The following is a 22,698-nucleotide window of genomic DNA, read 5'->3' as shown; positions in this document are numbered from 1 at the left end:
AAAATTATCTTGTGGGAATAATCAAAATGGTGTGCCCTTAATGTTGTACCGACTGGGTTTATCTGGTGATGGATGGTAGCATAATTTTGGGATTGCTGTGAGTGCTGCGATATGCATTAGTTACCTCCAGAAATTTTGTGATTTACACATTGGTTGCAGAGCATTAGGTGGCAGTAAGCTTGATCATAGGGGAAAACAATAATTAAAAGCATGGAGATGCTAATGTCTATATAGCTGAAGTTCAAGGCCTTGTTTCATGCAGATTATTGCATATGCTTTTCTAGGGGTACACATACAACCCTTGATTTTGTATCATAAAAGACTTCAATAGTAACAATCGACACTGTCTTATTATAATCATGTATATTCTAGTTTTTAGAGAAACTTTTCATTATAATTAGGGGAAGATTTCATCTTAATGTGGAAATTTACAGTTATCTTGGACAAGCAACTTCAAGTAGGAATATAGAATTAGGAACTACCATGCGGGCAATAAAATGGCTGCTTAAGCTTTTCTTGGTTTGGCCGTTGTCTTTTAAAGATTTTCTATACTATTTATGCCTCTTTTAGGTGTCTTTCTCCATCATTCTTCCCATTTATACAACCAATTTGGATCTTGTAGCGAAACTTCTTTTTAAATTCATCTATTTTATGGTAGAGCTATTGATAACCGAGTTTGCAATGAAGAATAAAATCACAAATGACGGGGATGGAAATAATATAAAAATATTTGCAATTTTTGGGTATTAAAATTAGCTTCAAAAAAAGCTGAAAAGTGAAAAAGGATCCATATGGCTGGCCTCAACCAGTCTGAGACTAAGACTTAGTTGTTGTAAAAATTACTGCACTTACAACTTTTAGTGGTAAACTAGGACACTGTGGTTGTAAATTCTACATCAGCTCAATACTGCAGTTCTTGGCTGGCTATTAGAACTTTTATTTTTACTTCATTTTTCATGGTGCAGTTAACTTACAAAATGTATGAAGTTACACAGGTAAGACGCAAATTTAAGTCTAAATTATTCAGCTAATCTTAGGCAATAACTATTCATATGTAGTTTTAAGGTTTTTACAATTTGTATTTGGAATTAAACCCTTTTAAGGACTTTTGTTTTATTTTATTTTAACTATTGATTGGAATTGCAAGAAGAAGTGGTGATTGAAGTAAAACAAACTCATAGGCAGTTACTCAAATGTTGAAGATAATATTGTTTACCAAAAGAAGTGAAAGATTTTGCTTTCAAAAACTAAGAAAGTTAGTTTCTCTATCTCTTGTCCTTACCCTATTATTTCTTCCTTCTCATGTCCTTTTGAGTCTTTAGGCATTTGTTGAATGTTGATGATAAGTTATTTTAGAATTAGAATTATCTTTTTCCTACAATTAGTGAGGAAGCACTTGGGGGTTTTAGTTTCCATTTTTTCACTCTAGAAATTTCACTATTTTTTTCCCTTTGTTTAATATACTTTTACTTTATGCCTACTGTACCTTGAAAAGGCAAACATGCATGTATTACTGTGTTTCTGTTTAACTTTAAATAACTACGTGTTCCTTAGATATCTTTGGGACTATCACCTTTCACTTGATAGTTCACAACTGCATTTCTTTCTATTTCTGCTGTCATTATGATTTAGAATTATGATTTTCCTGGTATTTTGAAGAGGTATAAATCTATCAAAAATCAACAAACAGTTTTCTCCCAAATAACTTCTGCGAGTAATATATCAGCTTCTTCAGTTAGTTAAAATTATGAATCTGGGATCTCTTCCTATTCTTTGACTGGTACGGATTTTTTTTCATGCCTGCAAGTTTTTAGCATGTATTCAACTTCTCTTTCATTTCACAATATGTTGCAAGACGGTTTCCTGTTAATTTTAAATGTTTTTTTTGCAGTGATTATTATATTGGACCTCAAAAAGTTGGTGGCTAAGAAGGAGATTGGTAATAGTTTATAGGAACGTTTTAGTAATTTCTTTAGCTCTATATCTCACATTTGGCTTTCTAGGAGAGGCTTCCTGTCTAATAGCATTTGATGCGGTATCATGGTAGGTGAGATTACATCTTGCAGTGCTAGTGATGATTTAAGACAATTGACTTGTGCAGTAGGTACCAACATATTTTCCCACTGCTTGTAAGATATATGACCATTTATCTCTGCTTATACCGGAGTTGGATCCATTATTTCTCCAGGAGAGAGATTTTTTTTCTTCGTTGTTATTTCTTATGAATCTCCTAGTCTAATACTTCTTAGTTCAGTCAGTGCTTGGAGATGATAGGATCAAAATAATCCAATCTTCTTACTTCTCATTTTGGCTATACAGATGTCTCTATCTACTCACGGTCAATTATCCTCAGTTTGGGGAGCCGCCTTTATTGTTTTCCACTGCATCATGTCCTAGCATTCTAATAGGATGTTGCCGTTGATAGCCTTGTTTCATTTGTGAAAGTAAGGGCATGTTGATTTACAATTTTGGTGTCTTGACCTCCTAAGATTCAAGGCTTAAAAAAAATTCAGTGTACTCTAATTTGAATGGTTAATGGTAAGTGGTAAACATTTGTTTGAATTATTAATATTAACATATATATATATATATAATATATATATTAAGACCACAAATAAATATGATTGCCACAAAAACATATGCACAATCACATGTTTGAAACTAGTTCATTTGGCATTTTGTTAGAAAATTTGTGATGATAAACATAGCTCTTGCAAATTTGAACATAATGTATAAGCATACTTCACAAAGAAGGGATTGTTTTGTTTTCTTATTTAGAAAAATTTATGCCATTATTTTTGCAAATTGAGATACTTTTTATTGATACAGATTTTGGGTTTCTCCTTGATTTGACATAATTCAAGTTTGAAGGAATATTGTTATGGGTCATAGGCATTTATTCAGCACATCCCAAATGTTCGAGGGCGAACAGGATCAGAATTGGTGGTGAAATACTTGAGGAAACATACATCTTATTTTCCTCATCTTCCACTTCACTTTCTTGCCCTGCATCTTCACTTATGTTGCCAAATTTTGGTTCAACTTTTGATGAATCCTCACGGATTTTGCTTTCTCTCCTGACACCGACCTTAAAAAACATTACCCACTTGCGCCATGAGAGCGAAGTACACTTTGGCCGGCGCGTAGCCCTGTTTAAATGTTGGCAAAACAGGGTGTTTCGGACCCATTTACAGAAGCATTTGATTTTACTTGGTTGGGTCTTAGCTTGCTTGGAACGCTTGACTCTAACCTGTCCTATGCAGGTAACTTTTGGGGAGGAAGGCTCTTGGGTTTCATTGGCGCCATTCTTCTTCCTAACGAACATAGGACTTGAACGTGACCTGCCTCTACTTCTGCTACTAACATTGCTCCTCAAAAATCTCATCAATGGTGGAGGATAATTCTCGGTCCGACCCGGGCTGGATATGGGCTTTGTATATATCTTCATCTTCCAAGAATGTCCCTCTCTCCCTCTCCCTCTGTGTTGTGGAGCGCCTCTATACTCCGTTGGGTGAGATAGATAGAGAAAACAGAGAATTGAGAGTTTGATGAAGCTGGGAAATGAAGAAGAGAGGATATGGCAATATGCCAGGTGGACAGTTTCCTAGTTTTAGATTTTTTTTTTTTCTATATTTGAATAAATTCATGCCTTGGCCATGTTAAGGGATCAGACATGCAATGCAACAGAGAGAGAGACCCGTTGCACTAGGGAAGCAATTCTACGTAGGACAATAATTTAATAATAAATGATATATATATATATATATATATATATATATATAATTAATTAATATTTTTTTTATTTTTTATACATATGACTTTATTCTATATGATTGATTGTATTTTATAATTTTGAGAGAGAGATGAGGTTATCTATTCAAGAGAAAATTTAATATTAAATGGTGATTAATCAATACTCAACAAACTAGATTTTGCTTTTAGAAAAGGATAATTCATTTATTATTCAAAGAAAAAATGTATTATTATACTTTCATCTAAGACTTTGCTTTTGCTTAAGTTTTCATTAAATAGTCTCTTACCTTTTGATAATCACATTCTTTCAACTAAAACTTTGATTTGCAGTAGGTAGTCTCTGCATTTGTTATTAAAAAATAATAATAATAATTTTTTTATATTGAGATTTAATAAAAAAAAAATTATATTACATTATGTTGGCATTAGATAATTGGAGGATGAAGCAAATCAAAACATTCTCAATGTGGACATAACACATAAAAGTTCAAGAAAAATTGCTTGCCAAGTGATATCATTGCTTCATTTATAATTAGATTCAATCTAATTATAATGTTTTTATTTTTTAAAAAGAGGATAAAACTATTGAATTCTTTGATCCTACAATTGAAACACTGGCTCAATAAAATAATGCTATTCTTCAAAAAAAAAAAGTGAAAAATACAATTGAATGTGGACTAATCAATAATTACGTTTCTAGAGAAGAAGAAGGCAACTATGATTTATGGCCTTCCTTATTGCACTCAACAAAGTGTTAGTCCTAGAACTAGAAATGATACCAGCAAGCTAAAGTCAAATCGATTTAGTAAAAGATAAAAGAGAGCTCAACTCTAGACATTAAATTATAGACATAAGAAAAATTAAAATAAAAATCAATTACATTTAATTTTAAATTATGACTAAAATTTCACATCGACTATTAATTTTTTTTTTTGTAATTAAAATCAGTTTAAAATTAAGTCACTTACAATTAATTTAAGTTAATTTCAAAAATTACAGTTAATTTAATTATTTTTTAAAATAGTAAAATGATCAACTGTTTAAATTAACTTAAGTTAATCGAATTAACACTATTATATAAAACTTAATCAAACATAGTAAAAAAAATTTAAGTATAATTTATAATGATTTATAATTTATAATGATTTCAAAAAAAATTATGGAAACTTTAATTTTTTTTTTATTGTTTTAAATTGAAAAACAATGGGTTCTAACGTTGGGGCTTGTGTCAAGCCAGGGCCAATGGGTATTTTCTCCCAATCAACAGCCACAAGTATCCCAATTTTTACCTATTAGCATAGTTTTCAATTTTTCACCCTATGCGATGAGGGTCTTCTCGAATCTGAATTTGTTTTGAGAGTTGCATACTGTTGTTGAAGAAATGACATTGATATCTCGATATCACTGCACGCTGTAATCAACTGAGTTCTACAATATTTTCTCTTCTGCACTCCCTATTTTTAGTGTTGCAGGTGGCTTTCTACTGAAGTTCCGGTGCAGTGCAGTCAGCACTTCATTTTTTGTTTGTGGCTTGGTCAGTTATGGTGATGTTTGATTTTAGTCTGATTGAATTTTATTTTAACTCTATTTTGAGTTTTTTTTTTTTTTTGGGCTTTTACTTTTCTTTCCGCCCCATATATATAGTCCAATAGATTACATTGATAAAAATAAATAATAATTATGAACCGCCAAAACCACAAATTTTAGATTGTAATTTGCCAAAACGACAAACTTCACATTATAACTATCATGCTAACGTATCACATGTTATCGCTATTTTCATGTTATTCAACTATACACTAAACGAAATCTATTGATTTATTAATCACATGATTTTATATATATAAAACATTTTATGAGAAATTGGAATAGGACCAAGTATTACAATACAAGGTAGGATTAGTGTTGTATTGAAAATAAAATTAGTTCTCAAGACACCAACCGGGCTAATCAGCTTAATTCTAGGAATTCAATAAAATTCCATTACAAAAATCAAAAAAAGGAAGAGATCTATTGTACAAGCTTCAAGCTTAAATGTCAACTAAAGCTTCTAAATTTATTGTCTAAAAGATTTACGTTTTTGTGACACCTTCAGTAATGTAGAGATCCTTCAAGCATGACAAATCATATTAATCTCATTAATGCAAAACAATCTAAACCTTAATGCAACTCCCTCCAGTTTGCTTCCCATATGGCCAGTCTTCTAGATGAAGTGACTAATAAACAAGACTTGCACTTGCTTAATAAGAATCTTGCAATCCATACAAGCAACACGAGAGTGATATGAAAAGCTATCAACCTGCAAAAATGGAGCAGAAAGCATTTTCTACTATGAGAAAATGAGAATACATGATTTGCTATAAGAATGCATTCAATATCAAAACTAAAAATAAAATGGAAAATAAATTATGACTTGACATTCATGACAAAGGGGAAGAATAGGACTACATAATGCAAGCTAGCCTCCATAATGTTTCTAGTAGAATGTAGACACTGCAGCATCGGAAGAAAAGCCACTGCAGTGCACATGGAACTGACTCAACATTCTTGTTTAGACTTTGTTCATTCCATGCAGCCTCTTTTTTTTTTTTTTTGAAGAGAGTTTATCCTTGTCTAGCCACCCCCAAGATGTATCACTATTAATATCATGAAACAGTAATCCAATATCTTAAAAGCACTGCATCCCCACATTACCCAAAGTTCTTACTCTGTTTGTGTACAAACTTTTAGCAGAAGTACAGCAGACATATCAATTTATTTCTCAAACACATTAATATTCATGGATCATCATACAGCACATCAAGAGGTTTCCTACTTGGTTCAAATCAAACAAGCAGTTCTAACAAAGCAAGTTGGCAGCTTTAAGTTTTCTATGATGAGCACAAATGGATTCTGTTCTAATTACAAAGAAGCATCCTTCAATTGATAAAACTACCCTGACTTTTAATTCTAAACATCCTTCAATTGATAAAACTACCCTGAAATTTAATTCTGTGTAATAACCCTTGCCTCAAGATATATTCCATTTCCAAGTTTTGGACGAATGCCATATTTCCAATAGATTCCAACTAATGATAGTTTCAGATGTATGCCATATTCGCACAATTGGATGGATATATTCAGGCTTGCTCCTTCAGGATACTCTACTCAATAGTTCAACTGTCAGTACTACTCACTAGAAGTACAAATATAACCTTATTCACCAGGATAAATAATACTTGCAAAAGTCAGATATCCCCCAGTGGCCAAAAAAATTATAGGCTAGTGGGGAACTTAACGTCGTTTTGGTTTTAAAATATAAACCATCATATGAGAAGGTAAAAAACAAAAATAAGGTATAAGATAGAGAAAGATCCTCTAAGATAACATATTATGAGAGCTTAAAAACCCCATAAATTTGCTATATCAATTTATTCTACAGAGAAAAGAAAAAAGATGTATTTTATTTTGAGTACCTAACAATGTCAGAAGTCTCACACAGCCAAATTTCTCCAAGAATAGTTATGCTTACACAACTATCCTACAGGTGAACTATGCTTCGGTAACGAAGACATATGCTTTCTGTTGCTTAGCTAATAAATTCAAAATTCTCTGTGAGTGATCACACTATGGTACATGCAAATATCCTGGAATGGAGGCAATGGCTTCTAAGATTGAGACTACAAAGATAGACTCTAGAATATAGTTTTTTTTTTTTTTTTTTTTTTTTTGGAAAAAAAGGCCTCAAAAATAGATATATTTATGGTACAATTGAGCCTATCAACAGAAAAAGGCATCATTCCAACAAAAATGTACTCTAAAAATCAAAAAGGAAAACTTTAAGTACTTGAGAACAAAAGTAGCACCTTTGGTGTAAGGTAAATGCAGGGAGGACCATGTGAACCATATTAATTTTTCGAAGCAGACACTTGAGAATCAATATGATTTTTTAAAATCTTCTATTTCTAAAGTAAAAGATTTCATTCTACCCATTCCCACAAATGTCAGGATACTAATAAGACATTGTCATCACATGTGCATTCACCATGTGCACCCTAACAAGTTTAATTCAGAGCAGCTGAAGTGAAACTGATAAACAGTGTGGCTTGATGGATCTACCGCACTGAATGGAAAAGTATCTCATGCTCTATCCTCATGTTGTGCCATATGTAAGGTGAATACTTGTAAGGGCTGCTTTATCCTACTTATTAAGACCCTGATCCACAGATAGTTTGTGCCAAACTGTTCCTTACCGCCCTGGCAGCTTTGACAGTCATTTGTCACCTCATGAATTCCGTGGCATGTATATGACTTAAAAATTGAAACTTGCATTAGTAATAGCATCAAGATAGGAAATTATATAGCCTTTTAAAGCTAGCTTCAAGTTTTAGAAACATAATTACTAAAAACTAGCTCGTAGCCAAGACATTGAAAAGAATTCTTTTCAACGATCATGTTTTTAAGCATCTGAGACTGATTAAATAATTCTATCTCCATCCCAATGCCAATGTCACAGCTCTTATCTCATAGCCTATGTGGATTTTGCTAAAATTTTCTTTCATACTAGGGTTTGATTTTTGACGATATAAGATCACAGAACCTTTTTTACATGTCCAGTCCTTAAATCTTCACATAAATGTATCATGGATATATTTCATATGATTTTACACGATCTTCTTAAATTGAGAGGCTGACAAACAAAATTCAACTATCTAAGACCGGGAAAATCGGATGAAGAAACGTAAAGCTAACGCTTTAATGATCACTTCAATTCCATGCTTAAGTTCACAAATCAAGGTTACTAATACAGATAAAACAATTCTTAGGAGAATAAAAGTGCAAATGAAGATCAGTTCTCAACCTACCAGAAGAGAAATATTAGTCGATCAATTGCACTTGGCAGCCATATCCTTTCTAGCTCTTCTTGCATTCTCATATTCAAATTCCAAAACATTTTGTATATGCGAAGTATCCTTGACATAAAACATCCTCCCGAACCTGCTCTCCTCAATCACAGGAAAGAAATAAAATAGCTTATAATTCACCATCCAAAACCACGCAGCTCCAAGCAAAATCCCCAAAGTAGCACCAGCAAACACCTGCGCAACCGTATGGTAGCCCAAATACACCCTGGACTGCATGGTCAAGACCGCCAATAACCAGGGGAGGAAGCATCTGGCCCACTTGTGCTTAACCTCCGTTAATCCAATTCCTTTAAAGGTCAAGAGAGTGAAATAGGTGGCGAAGAAGAACATATATTGGGAGTGACTGGAGGGCCAGCCATGCGAATCGCACATCTCGAGGAAGATGCAGGTCTCGGGGCGGGCTTGCTGGACCGATTTCTTGATGAGCTCGCTAATGAATTGGGAAATGAGGAGTCCGAGGGCGAAGAACATGCCTTGAAGTTCCCGACGGAAGATGAAATGGCAAATGAATCCACCTAGGCTTATGAAGACCGGGACGAGCGAGACCCAAGCTAAGAAATGGCCTAAACGATCGCCCCTTTGGTACCGGACGTGGGTGAGAGTGACGGCTTTGAGTGGAGGATGATGGGACATGGTGGTAATTCTGGGTTTGGGGAATGGCGATAGATCTGCGAGATGTGGTGTGTGGGTTTCGTGTTCCTGTGAAAGTTACAAAAGGTAAACAAAATCGAGGCCTAAGAACACTAGAAAGGAAGGGACGAGGAGCAGCCAGCAAAGACAGTACACATACATGGCCACTGCTTGCATACGGAAAATTATAATATACGCAACGACAGTAATGCCCTGTTTGGATTGGCCGAGAATAAGATGAAAAATGAAAAAAATAGGAAATTCTTTAGCCGTGAATTTAGAGAAATTGAAGCAAGTTTTATCCTTTTTTTTTTATAAAATAATTTATTTATTTATTTTTTAATTTAAAATAAATTAAATTTAAATAAATACTTTTTTTAAATAACCTTTTATTTAGAAAGAATAGTTTTATAAAATATTCAATTTAATTAATTTATTCCTAACCATTATTTTATTTGAATTTAAAAATTTAAAAATTTTTATTTAAAAAATTTGAAATTTTATTTAATTTTATAAGAATTTGGTAAATTCTTTTATCCATTTATTTTGAACAAACAAACAAACCATGAAGGAAAAAAAAGGGGCGAAAGTTAAGCTAAGAAAATGTTATATGAGATGCATAACAAAATTTATTAGTGAATAGTGAGGTTTTTTCAAACAGATGTTTATACTAAATAATTAATTTTACACTAATTAATTTTAATTATAAATAAAATAGTAAAATAGCTACTTTGCTTCTTTTATCTTACTTAAAAGAAGGAATATATTTTTTTTTTAATTTTTTTTTCTTTCAAAAAATTTCCTAAACATAGTGTAAAAAGTAATATTTTTTTACTAAATTCTAATTGGCAGTTAATTGTAAAAACAAAAAATGAGGAAGGACCCTGTTGCACTTTCCCAAGTATAAATTAGCAATTGATCAAAAGCGGCGATTTTTGGCGCTTGGGCGCGTGAATGCATAGAATCGTTGTCATTTGGGGTTTTTACTTTCAGGGGAAATTCTTAGGCACGTTCAAAACCTCACAGCTGCACAAACACTTCTCTGCTTTCTCTAAGCTTTCTCTGTAATGGCTGAAGATGGATTAGCTTCTCATAGAAGAGACCCTATCAAGTCTTCAGGTTTACTTCTTCCTATCATTCTTCTAGCCCTTTTTGGGGGCTGCTGCTGCTGCTGCTTATTGTTAGTTAGGTTTTCTATATCAACTATTAAGCAGTTGCAGATTGAATTATTTCCTTTCATAATTTCCCAATAATCAAACAGAAGATTTTTTTGCATTCAAAATGCATTATGCACTTGAGTTTGATTGGATTCTTAGACTCCTTTTTGAGTGAAATGCTTGCTTTGTTTGATTTGGGTAGTTGGGAGTGTTGCGGCGCAGAAGAGACGGCAGAATGCTGTGGCTGTGGGTAAGGAAAGGAGAGAATCATTAGTTCGGGCAAAGCGTCTTTGCAGAGTGGGGACCAGTGGTGATGGTGATACTCCACTTGACAGTGATATGATGATTGACGAAGAGCAATCGATCCTGGAGGTCCAAACTGTATCGGCGGTGGAAGAGTTGAAGTCTGCTGTTGCTTTCCAGTATGTAATTGTTTAAACATAATTACGCACAATAGGCGAAACCTTTGCTTTTTTAGCTCAGCGTGCCATTTCTCAAAGCTTTTTTAAATATGATGTAGAATCAGTAAAGCATTTGCCTTTATTAGAAAAAAAAATTGTGGAAGGTCATTTGAAATAGCGTGCTTAGCTTTTGGTATTGTCTGGTATTAGCTGGTTTAGTGGACCATATAAAGAAGGGGAAAAAAAAAGATCTGAGTCAATCTCTCTATTTGTTGATTGGTCTGGAAGGGAAGACAAAAGCATTTTCTGTAGAAAGAGCAAAAACTTCTTTCTCTTCTTCTAGATTTTGGACTGATTTCTTTTTTGCAGTTTATGTTGTTTGATGGTTGGTTCTATTGCGATTCGTGATCTTTCTTTTGAAATTTCTTGCACTATGTTTAACCTTGAATCCTTAGAGGAAAAGGTGCAATGCAGAAGAAAGTTGGTGCACTTCGTGAACTAAGGCGGTTGCTGTCAAGATCTGAATTCCCTCCCATTGAAGCTGCTCTTAAAGCTGGAGCAGTTCCGCTACTTGTGCAGTGCCTTGCATTTGGCTCTCCTGATGAACAGGTTTCAAAATTTTGTTGTATTTTGTGGTTCAGTGTCTACATGAATTAGTTTCCAGTGCATATAGATATTTGACTAGACTTATTTATGAACAAAATAGTATTTTCTTTAATTAGAGGTGGTTAGAGAAAGGTATGCACGGAAGTAGATATTGTTTAAGTTTGGATTATCTGTTACTTGGCTTTTTCTATTCCCATTTCCCAGCCTATGCTGATATGATGTTTCATGCTTATAAACAAAGTATAATAATTACCTTAAAAAAAACTTATTTTATGGCTGCTGCTTCAAGTGATACGTGGGAATAGGAAACCTTATCTTCTTTTTTTTATAATTTATTTTATTTGTTTAATGTTCCAGTTACTCGAGGCAGCTTGGTGCCTTACAAACATTGCAGCAGGAAAACCAGAGGAAACAAAGGCTTTACTGCCTGCTTTACCATTGCTTATTGCACACCTTGGAGGTTAGTGACGGCTAATGCATTACTTTTCTGTATCAAGAAACAATGTCTGCCCTGTCTTCTTTCTCCTTGTCTTCTCAATACTGTATCATAGTTGCAAATATCATAGTCGTAACTACAAGTGTCCATACTTGAAAGCAATATGAGACACTTCTTAGTAATAAATGAATTCCTTTTAATATTGACAGTTGAAAGGAGTGTTATTTTCTTGATTTTTTTTTATTTATGAACATGATTATTTTTAGCTGTTTTCAAATTATTGGCAATATTTTTAAACATAATCTGTTACATGTTTAATTTTTGTTCCTTTCTTTATGATGCAAAAATTGCTTGAGATGCTGGATCATCATGCTACTTTTGGTTTTTGCATTTATATTTGCACTCTGCAGAAAAGAGTTCCTTGCCTGTTGCTGAGCAGTGTGCATGGGCATTGGGAAATGTTGCTGGAGAAGGAGAAGATTTGAGGAATGTTTTGCTATCCCAAGGAGCCTTACCGCCTCTTGCTAGAATGATGCTACCAAACAAGGGTTCAACTGTTAGAACAGCTGCTTGGGCATTATCAAACCTAATCAAGGTTTTTAAATGTTTTCCTTATGAACGTCTTATCATTTGTCTCTGTGTGTAGAAGACTATTGGCCTGTATCTATCTTGCCACAGAAAAGCTAAATGTGCTAGATATCAATTGTCACATAAAATTTTTTCAGGATGGTGATTATAAGTAGTCAAGAAGGCTTTGGAAGCCAAAGCTTACTTCAATTCAACCTCCTGATGACAGCTCAAGCAAACTGAGTACTTAGTTTTTTGCAAATACAATAATATAGAAGGCTTTTATCATAAATGGGTCAATTTTGTAGTCTTAGAAGAAGTTTCTTTCTTTAGGATTTGAACATTTGTTTCTTGAGGGAACGTCACCCCTGGAAGGCTAGCTGCTTAGCCAATAACTTGGTGGAGCCTCCCCAGTTCATGTCTCTAAGAACCTCCCTAGATGGGCTATATTTTGAAAGAGGTTCTGAAGCAGAATTTGCAAGAGCTTACTGCTTTGCTTTTTTAGATGCTATACTCAGGGGATCTATGGTGTGACGTTGACCCCCAGGCCTCAAGACTTTGCAGTGAATTCTTTATAGATGCCCTATTATGATACTTGATGGTTTATCTATTTCTCACTATAAATTTCTACTCTCAAGTATTCTATCTCAAGTATGACCTAGTTTCCTGTAACTAGTCTAGACTTATCATCTTTAATTTTTTCATGTCCATTTTATATTTATTGGCTGTTGATGCGCTGGAAGCTAACACATTAGGTTAGTCTAATCTGCTCCTTATACATGCTCATTTGGTTTTAAGTTCGCACATGACCTGCAGTGGATCTTCCTAAAAGCTACTGCTGCATCTTTTTTGTTCAAATTATTGTTATTGACTGATTATCATGATTGTATTTATATGTGAATCTGTGTCCTTTCCAAATTCCGTTTACAACATATCTCCAGTTTGCTTGAATATAGGGGCCAGGTTCTAAAGCTGCAACAGAACTCATTAGAGTTGATGGGGTACTGGATGCAATATGTCGGCACTTGAGAAAAGCGTAAGTGAACTATTATTGCTTATAGTGATTATAGTAGGTTAGGTTAAGTTAGGGACAATAGTGATTGATTCTTAAAGCATCTCCAACTGCCTCTTCCAAATTGTCTGTTTGGGCCCTTTCATTTTGAATCCTTGAGGAGATTGAGGTGGCTGGCCAGGTTTACTGAGCATGATTATATGGTTTTGCTGTTATATCAACCCTGTTCTGCATAAGCAGAATGTCATTTAAATCAGATTTGGCAATTTCTGATGCGACCAATTTAAATGACACAATATAAAATTAGGCGAGTTTACAGCACTTCTGTTCTCATTTCTCTCTCTCCCCCTCCAAATTTCTATTTTAAATTTAATTGGTGATCACAGGTCAGTTGAAAAGTCTCATAGTTAAAGTTGCTTGCCACTAGATTTTGTTTATTATCTAGAAAGTTCACATCTTAGACTTAATTGTGGAATGACTTTAGGTTATGCTGTTGCAGCTGTTTAGTAGCAGTTGCATTGATCAGTGGTGATATTTTATTTGAGGCTCTGAATGTTTTAAATAACCATTTGATGAGAAAAATTCCTGGAGAACTCTCCTCCATTTACTTGTTGGAACTATAATGGTAAAAACTGTGTAGGAGGAGGCATCCTGTCTTTTCTTAATTTTCTGCTGGAAATAAAATCACTGGAACCAAAATTCTTTATTCTTATCCTCAAGTTTGACTAGTTAAGTATGCTTTTCAAATTCAGGGATGAGGAATTGGCGACTGAAGTAGCATGGGTAGTCGTGTATCTTTCAGCCCTCTCAAATGTTGCTACCAATATGCTGGTGAAAAGTGATGTTCTTCAATTGCTTATACAAAGATTGGCAACATCAAACAGCTTGCAATTGCTTATTCCGGTAACCTGCAATATGAGTTTGAAAGCATTTATTAGTGCACTAGTTTTTCCATGCTCACAAAAGTTAAGATGGTTCATTCTGCTTGTTCAATGCAGTATTTACATGACCAAAATTCTCATATAAGAACTTTGCAATGGTATTTTGCTGTAAATTTAGTGAATGGAAAGTGTATGGTTATTGCTGATGAGGTTCTAAAGTTTATGCTTGTTTCTGCTAAATGTTTTTGTCTTGAAAATCTGATCTGATGAGTACCGCAGCTTGAATGCTTTTTTAAGGCTATTCAAGTTTCAATTTTCCATTGGGGTTCATACTGAAAGCAAGCTTTCAAAAACTTGAGCAAATCTGACATTAGGTTTTTATAGGTTTATCTTTTGTCATGTGGAATTTGACCATAATGCATATTTTAAAAGAAATTGGTGTCTTTCCATATTTGAGCTATCTACAATTCACATTTTCTTATTTGTTCCTCATCACTAAAATCAAAGAGGGAATATTAGATGCTCATTTATGGCTCCTCTAGGTTCATTATATATTAATTTGGTACAAAATTAAGTTTTATATGTAGTTAAATGGGTTATTGATGTGTATAAAGTCATTTTCCCCTGATGTTTGGACCACTTAACAAGCATTTCCAATTTTAGGTGCTGAGAAGTTTAGGTAACCTTATAGCTGGTGATTCTCACTCAATCTCTGCTGTTCTTCTTCCTGGACGTGAAATCACAGGTTAGTGAAATACTTTCGTTACTCAAGAAGCTCTAATCCTTATCATATACTGTTTCAAAATATTGACTTCCACAAAAATTTCAGATAATATCATTGAGGTCCTAGTAAAATGTTTGAAGAGTGAACATCGAGTATTGAAGAAGGTGAGCTGGTATTTTTTTTTTCCATTATTTTGACATGATATCTTACTAGGAGCTTTACAATGATGTAGGAAGCTGCCTGGGTGTTATCTAATATAGCTGCCGGTTCAGTTGAGCACAAACAGTTCGTCTATTCTAGCGAGGCAGTGCCTTTACTATTGCGGCTTCTTTCAACGGCACCATTTGACATAAGGAAGGAAGTAGCTTATGTTTTGGGTAATCTCTGTGTTGCTCCAGCAGAGGGCAATGGGAAGCCAGACCTAATTTTGGAGCACTTAGTTTCCCTTGTTGGTAGAGGATGCCTTCCTGGTTTTATTGACTTGGTTAGATCCGTTGATATAGAAGCTGCAAAACTAGGTCTTCAATTTATAGAGCTGGTAAGTAAATGATGTTATGTGCAACTTCTAACCTACAGCGTTTGTGTTAATGATATTCAAAATGTGGTTTTTTCAATGTTCATTGGTCTACTTTGATGGTTTCTTTGCTTTAGTGGCCATTGTTGGTGACCAGTGTGTGTTCCTTATTGAACAAACTGGAAACTAGGACACATTTAGAACATGCAATGTAAATATGCAGTTTCCCCTTTCAGTTTTGAGTGTTCATATGTATTACGCATGAGCAATATTTTGAACTTGTTTGGAATAAAATTTAATGTGAATTTGATTAACAAAATGTGATTTTAGTTTATAAGAAAATGTGCAATTTATTTATTTAAAAAAATTTAGATTTTAATCATGTCCATAACTTATAGATTAGAAGTGGTTTTTCTATGGAGTTAGGAAATTTGCTGAATACACTACACAACAACAACTAAGTCTTAATCCTAAGCTAGTTTGAGTCAGTTATATGGATCCTTTGTCGCCGTTTAGTTCTGTTAGACACAAATTTGCTGGATTACGGTGCTGCGTTAAAATATCATTGGATTCTTTAAATACTTACTTTTATGTATCATCAAGTATTTAGCAATTGAACTATTTAGAACATGTTAGAATAGAGATGATTCAATGTTTAAGTATTGGATGTTGTTTTCTTTTTCATTTGAAAAGTTTTAGCACCTCAAGCCACTTTTTTATATTGGGCGTTGACAATTTGGGTTTCCCTTTTTATTTAGAGTGAGTGATAGAATGTTTGCGCGAGTCAAATTGGGTTAAAGATTCTTTGTTTAGAATGACATTTTTGTATTTTGTTGGTGAGCATCTGGTTTCTCAACAAATCGTTTATTGAAGAATGAAATGGAGGCACTTCAATTATCTATCTTACTTGCAGGTTTTGAGGGGGATGCCAAACCGTGAGGGCCTAAAACTTGTTGAACGAGAGGATGGGATTGAAGCCATGGAAAGATTTCAGTTTCATGAAAATGAAGATCTGAGAAACATGGCAAACGGTTTGGTTGATAGATACTTTGGCGAGGACTATGGGGTTGACGAATAGGCTGATGGAGTGATTGTTACCAAAGTACAATCTTCTCGCACCGGGAATGACATAGTTGGTCTAATTTCTTTTGTGCAATATGAATTATGAATCCAGAGAGAACCCTGTTGCTCATGGCGAATGCCAAATAGAACTTAATGACTGGGTGGGTTGGTGTGACAAGACAAGAACTGCTCCTGAGTTTGTAGCATGTTTGCAATTGCATAGGCAATTATGGACTGATTTGTTCTTTCTGAATGCAGTTTTGGCACCTCATCGAATTTTAAAACATATGGAACATATATGGCTAGCGTCTAAAACAAATACCACTTGAAAGGAGTAGGAGATCCTCCTCATTGTGTGCAATAAATACAAATTAACTTATGATGTCGACAGGGAAACTACCAAAGACTGGCTAGCAAATCGGGTGGTTCCTTGTGCAGGGAACTGAGTGTTGTTGGCAGCCGCTTTCCTCGAGTACTCGCTGACGATATATTGAACAAAATAATTTGTCAATAGTACTAGGATTGTCTTTGGGCTTGGTAGCTTGAAATTAATTCCAAGTCTATGGTTATATTTGTTTCATAAAAATATCTTCAGAAAAATTATTTCTACATTTGTTAATGTTTGAAACATTTAAAATATTTTAGTGGTTAAGAAAAATTAAGTCTTTTCTTTTTTTTAAAAAAAAAAATATTTCTTCAAAAAATAGTCATTAATTGGATTTTGAGAATATTATTAACACCATTTATTAATATTATTTGTTTTTTAAATTTGCAATCAAGCATGGAAAAATAAGTTAATTTTTTGAAAATATTTTCAAAGGAAAACATATTACACAAAAGAAAATTACATAAAAATTTTTTCCATGAATTAATAAAAATGTATAATTTTTGGCATTAGATTGGTGTTTGCATCAATTGTAGTTTTGGCTTTTGGTTGATATTTACATCAGTTGTTCTATAATAGTCTGATTGTACTTTTCGTTCATTTTGGTTATAGATGGATGCCACAACCCCCAAAGTACTCTAAAGCTAGATACAATGAAATTGTTCCTTTCTACCTTTGAGAAGATCCCATTTGTCCCATCTCTGGTTTTGAGGGTGATAACATGATTGAGAAGTCAACGAACGTTGACAGGTTCAAAGGGCCCTACACTGCTTGAGGCTCTTAACTTGATCAATGAGCCCAAGAGGCTCTCAGACAAGCTCTTGAGTCTCCCACTTTAAGATGTCTGCAAGATTGAAACCTGTTGGACGTGTTGAGACTGGGGTCCTGAAACCTGGTATGGTTGTTACCTTTGGTCCTTCTGGACTTACCACTGAAGTTAAATGGGTTGGAGATGCACCATGAAGCTCTCATGAGATTAAGATTGCTTAAAGTAATAGCTTTGAATATGGGATCCATATGATGCTTCTTAATTAATTAAAATGCTTTAGTTACCTTTAAGCTTCACAACCATTTCTATATGAAGCAAAATTCTTTAGGTCATAAATGAATGGATTAGTTTAAGTGAGTGAAAAATTTCTACAAACAGGTAATAAACAGTATGCATAATTAATATATTTGAAAATTTAACAAATGAGATAAATTGAAACAAATTATACAAAAAAAAAAAAAAACTTGAAAATGTAATGTGACATTAAATAGAAAAACTTCTACAGAGCATAATATGTAAAATTTTTCTTTTTCTAGAAAAAAAATTAAAAATAGTAGAGCTTGAATAATAACTACCAAGTTGGTGTAATAAAATGTTTTATCAGAGAAATATTTTTTAGAAAAATATTTATGATATTTTTAAAAATTGAATAAAAATACAATTTAAAAGTAAAAGTTATTTTTTGAATTTAGGAATTCTATTAGTACTAATGGAACTTTCCACACATCTTTCTTTAATATTACGACTAAAAAATGAAAAATAAGTGTTTCTTTTAAAGAGCAATGGAAGTTTAGGATGGTAGTTTCTTTTATATATATATATATATATATATATATAGCTTTAAATGTTATAAAAAATTATTTTAACAATTATTTAAAAGGTTTTATAATTAAATATGTTTTTTTAACCGAAAATCGATAGAATCAAATTTATTCAGATACACTTACCACAGTCTAAATCTGTGTCTGCATAATTAAATACATTAAATTTAATTTAAACTTATTAACTAATTTATATATATATATATATATATATATATATATATTTAAAATGGTATCTTTCTTAATATATATTATAGTTAAAAACCAACATGATTACTCAAAAATATATAACTAAGATTATAATTTGTTAGCCTAAATATATATTAGTTGATGGGTTCCATCCCAACAACTGTTTGGTGCAGTCATCTGTGAACATGTCAATGTTTCTTTCACTTGAAGAGAAAACCAAATGAAGCAAAGCCTCTCCCTCTTATTAAAAAAACTTCAAATGAAAACATTCTGCCTTTTGAGTTTGCTAGTATCCATCATACAACTGTTAGCTTCCACCTTCCTTCATTAAATAAACAATGCAACACATATGTTACTGTCTTCTTCTCTCCTGAATCTCTCTAAAAGATCGACCCTTAATTTTCAGTAACCTCACTGATCGGAATCCAAACCCAGGTGCTTAGATTCCGGTCACCGTTGAGAGGTTTGATGAAATGGGGTCCTTAGAAAGATCAAAGAAGAAGGTTCAGTTATGGAAGAAAGCTGTTGTCCATTTTGCTTTGTGTTTTGTTATGGGGTTCTTCACAGGCTTTGCTCCTACTGGTAAAGCTTCAATCTTTTCTAGTCAAATTATTTCTTCAAACAAGTCATATTTCTCGCCACAACCCATCGAAGTGCTTCACTCAGCAGTGACACCACCAGCACAGGACCCCAAAAATGACAGTTTGGCAGCTGAAACTCCCATGCAAATTCCTGCAGAATCTGAACGTGCAAAGTTCTTGGAAGAAGTAGAAGAAAGAGAAGCCAAGTTGAATCCAAGAAGATTAATAATTATCATCACTCCAATGAGTAGTAAAGATGCGTATGAAGGTGTGTTTTTGAGGAGATTAGCTAATACTATAAGATTGGTTCCTCCGCCATTGCTGTGGATTGTTGTGGAGGGGCAGACAGAATCAGATGAAGTGTCAGAGATTCTTAGAAAAACAGGAATTATGTATAGGCACTTTGTGTCCAAAGAGAACTTTACAGATCCACAGGCTGAATTGGATCATCAGAGAAATGTTGCTCTTAGGCATATTGAGCAGCACAGGCTGAGTGGAATCGTTCATTTTGCTGGCCTTTCCAATACTTATGATCTTGCCTTCTTTGATGAGCTCAGAGAAATTGAGTAAGTCCTTTTTTACCTTTTATCTCTCGGCTTTTCTATTTAAAAAAATAAAATAAAATAAAATATGAGTTAAAAAAGAAATAAATCCGTTTAATTCAATTCTAAATAAAAATCATTATATATATAATTCTTTTCAAAAATGAATGAAACCGAGATTAATTCTGATTCCCTTGATTTTCAATTCAAATGAGTAGGTAAGAATTAATTTAACCATTGAGTTGGGTGAAGAGTCATAAACAATAAATCTGAGTGGCAACTGGAAGTTGTGATAAGTCTTGGTGTACCAAATGCAAGTTTTTAATTTTATATTCAATTATATAAAGAATGGGCAGTTAGGGATTGGATGAATAAATTATATTCAATTCTGAGAGACTTGGTGTATTGCAGGGTATTTGGGACATGGCCAATGGCATTGCTAACAGCAAACAAGAATAAGGTGATAATCGAAGGACCAGTATGTGATTCGTCCCAAGTGATCGGATGGCATCTCAAGAAAATCAACAATCAAACAGATTCAACACCTCCTATTCATATTTCAAGTTTTGGTTTCAATAGTTCTATCCTTTGGGATCCTGAGAGATGGGGTCGCCCTTCTTCTGTTCCTCAAACTTCACAGGTCAGCTATCTTTTTTCTCTTCTTCTTTCAAAAATGAGGCATGCAGGCAGGTGGGGTCCAATCATACCAACTGGTAGACATGAAAAATATGTCATGAAATTAATCATTTTGGCCAACCTCCAACCATATTATAATCATAAATATTATCTTTTTTTTTTGGCAGAATTCAATAAAATTTGTGAAGCAAGTAGCTCTTGAAGATGAGACAAAGCTAAAGGGAATCCCCCCAGAGGAATGCTCTAAAATCATGCTTTGGCAGCTTAAATTTCCGATTGAGAATTCATCATCTGATAGTCTTTCCAACACAGCAGTTGATAGCAACCAGAGATGATTATAAAATTTTACAATTTTTTTTTTATTTTGTTATAGTATGAATATAGAGAGAGAAAGCTTGTCAAACAATTAAGGATTTAAAAGAAAATTAATTCTTGAATTTTACTTTCTCAATTTTAATATGCTATCAAAAGCCATATTAATTGGAGGGTACAGCAAATGGAAATAAAAAACACCAAATAGTCGTACGCAGCTTGTGCCAGTGTTAAAATATTTTATGTTATTATTATATAAAATTATTTTATAAAATAATATATTTTTTATATAAATTTGCTTTATTTATTAAAAATTATTTGAATACAATAAAATTTTAATTTGATAATATTTTATGCAATTAATTTTATTAATTTTTTAATTATTTTATACTTTATCATAATTATTTTAATCGATTATATATAGATGCACAAAAATATATAATATTTATTAGTTAAATTATATTAGATATAATTTTAAAAAATTATCAAATCAATAAATTATATATATTAATATATGTTTTACGGTGATTTATTTTATTATATAAACATTTTTTGATATAATGGTTATTCAATTTTTATAAATATATTTTTAACATTTTATTTATTACTAAAATAAAATTATAATAATAAAATTTTTATTACAATATAATAGTATATTATATTAAAAAATAATAAAAATTGAAAGATTAATAACAATCAATATAATGAATTATATTTATTATATCAAAAGTCAGAATAAAAAACTCATTAATAATAATAATAATTTTATTTAATATATATTAATTATTATTTTATATAATAATAAAATTTAAAATATATAAAAATTTATAAATTTATACCACATGACATATGTAATGTTCTATATATTTATCATTATTTATATAAGAGATGGAAAATATGTAGTATTAATTAATTATTAATTAATAATGTTAGTTATAATTTATTTATTATTAAAAATAAAAATAAAATATATATTAAAGTTTTTATTTTATTATAATTAATATATTATATTAAAAACTGAAAGGAAAATTAGAAAGTCATGACTAATAGTAATGATAGATAATTAAAAAGTCATATATTAATAATAATAATGATAAGAAATTAAAAAGTCTTATACTAATAGTAATGATAAAAAAAAATTAAAAAGTTATATATAAATTATAATATTATTAAATATAAAAAAATAATTTAAAAATAAAAATAAAATATATTAAATATAGTCTTTAGCATAAATAGATAATTCTAAAATTACCATGACATAATTATATAAAATTAAATATGTCATTTATTAATATCTCATAATCTATTTTAAATTATAATTATATATAGAGGAGGAATGTTGCAATTTTTTTTTTTATTATAAACATTACCATCTATAGATAAAAGGCCAAAAAGAAAGATACAAAATGAAATCTAAAGCCAACCCACGTAGCTCATTGAATGACTTGGTGATAGATCTTCATCTAATAAAACCCAACCCAATTTCATCTCTTCATAGCGCTGAGAAACCGTTGGCTACTGAAAAAGCCATTGAAAAGGTTACCATAACAACATTTTAAAAAAAGTCATAGAAATATAATTTTTAAAAATATTCTGTATTCAGGATTCACATCAAACTTAAAATCTTTAATTAATATCATATTGCATTGGATTAACAAAGAAGTTGGCCCTACTAAAAGAGCATCAAATGCTGGCCGAACCTACTCCAATAATTGTATGAGTTGTTCAATTATGAACATCAAATCCACTCATTACAATTTCATTATGCTTTTGGAATTTGTTTATATACACTAATTCCATGTCAACCTTGTATCGC

The 22,698-nt window shown here is 32.4% G+C and overlaps 3 protein-coding genes across 6 annotated transcripts; 2 read left to right on the top strand and 1 right to left on the bottom strand.

Moving 5' to 3' along the window:
* Positions 1-5,661: 5,661 nt before the first annotated feature.
* On the bottom strand, positions 5,662-9,455 carry LOC110620881 (lipid phosphate phosphatase gamma). Of its 3 annotated transcripts, none has more exons than XR_006351768.1 (3): positions 8,598-9,455; positions 7,986-8,043; positions 5,662-6,052 (listed from the first exon to the last, which is right to left on the bottom strand). XR_006351768.1 is itself a non-coding variant. In XM_043959286.1 (2 exons), exon 1 carries the CDS (start codon positions 9,288-9,290, stop codon positions 8,619-8,621), a length of 672 nt encoding a protein of 223 aa, XP_043815221.1. In that variant the 5' UTR covers positions 9,291-9,452; the 3' UTR covers positions 5,662-6,052; positions 8,598-8,618. The 3 variants fall into 3 exon arrangements, 1 of the variants encoding a protein (XP_043815221.1); XR_006351767.1 differs by having other exon boundaries at positions 7,852-8,043; positions 8,598-9,454; XM_043959286.1 differs by lacking the exon at positions 7,986-8,043 and having other exon boundaries at positions 8,598-9,452.
* Positions 9,456-10,211: 756 nt separating this feature from the next.
* On the top strand, positions 10,212-16,944 carry LOC110621257 (importin subunit alpha-9). 2 transcript variants are annotated; one of them, XR_002488948.2, is made up of 12 exons: positions 10,212-10,406; positions 10,647-10,866; positions 11,301-11,454; positions 11,809-11,911; positions 12,298-12,482; positions 13,411-13,490; positions 14,219-14,369; positions 15,011-15,092; positions 15,177-15,235; positions 15,304-15,609; positions 16,499-16,808; positions 16,906-16,944. XR_002488948.2 is itself a non-coding variant. In XM_021765459.2 (11 exons), exons 1-11 carry the CDS (start codon positions 10,355-10,357, stop codon positions 16,661-16,663), a joined length of 1,557 nt encoding a protein of 518 aa, XP_021621151.1. In that variant the 5' UTR covers positions 10,212-10,354; the 3' UTR covers positions 16,664-16,900. The 2 variants fall into 2 exon arrangements, 1 of the variants encoding a protein (XP_021621151.1); XM_021765459.2 differs by lacking the exon at positions 16,906-16,944 and having other exon boundaries at positions 16,499-16,900.
* Positions 16,945-19,062: 2,118 nt separating this feature from the next.
* Positions 19,063-21,162, top strand: LOC110620674 (beta-1,4-xylosyltransferase IRX9). Its single transcript, XM_021764487.2, has 3 exons — positions 19,063-19,958; positions 20,346-20,574; positions 20,738-21,162. Exons 1-3 carry the CDS (start codon positions 19,285-19,287, stop codon positions 20,903-20,905), a joined length of 1,071 nt encoding a protein of 356 aa, XP_021620179.1. The 5' UTR covers positions 19,063-19,284; the 3' UTR covers positions 20,906-21,162.
* The last annotated feature ends 1,536 nt before the right edge of the window (positions 21,163-22,698 follow it).

Source organism: Manihot esculenta, chromosome 8 (genome assembly GCF_001659605.2).
Source record: "Manihot esculenta cultivar AM560-2 chromosome 8, M.esculenta_v8, whole genome shotgun sequence".
Lineage (NCBI taxonomy): Eukaryota > Viridiplantae > Streptophyta > Magnoliopsida > Malpighiales > Euphorbiaceae > Manihot > Manihot esculenta.
Note: the sequence above shows the minus strand (reverse complement) of the source record. Positions and strands in the feature narration are given on the sequence as shown.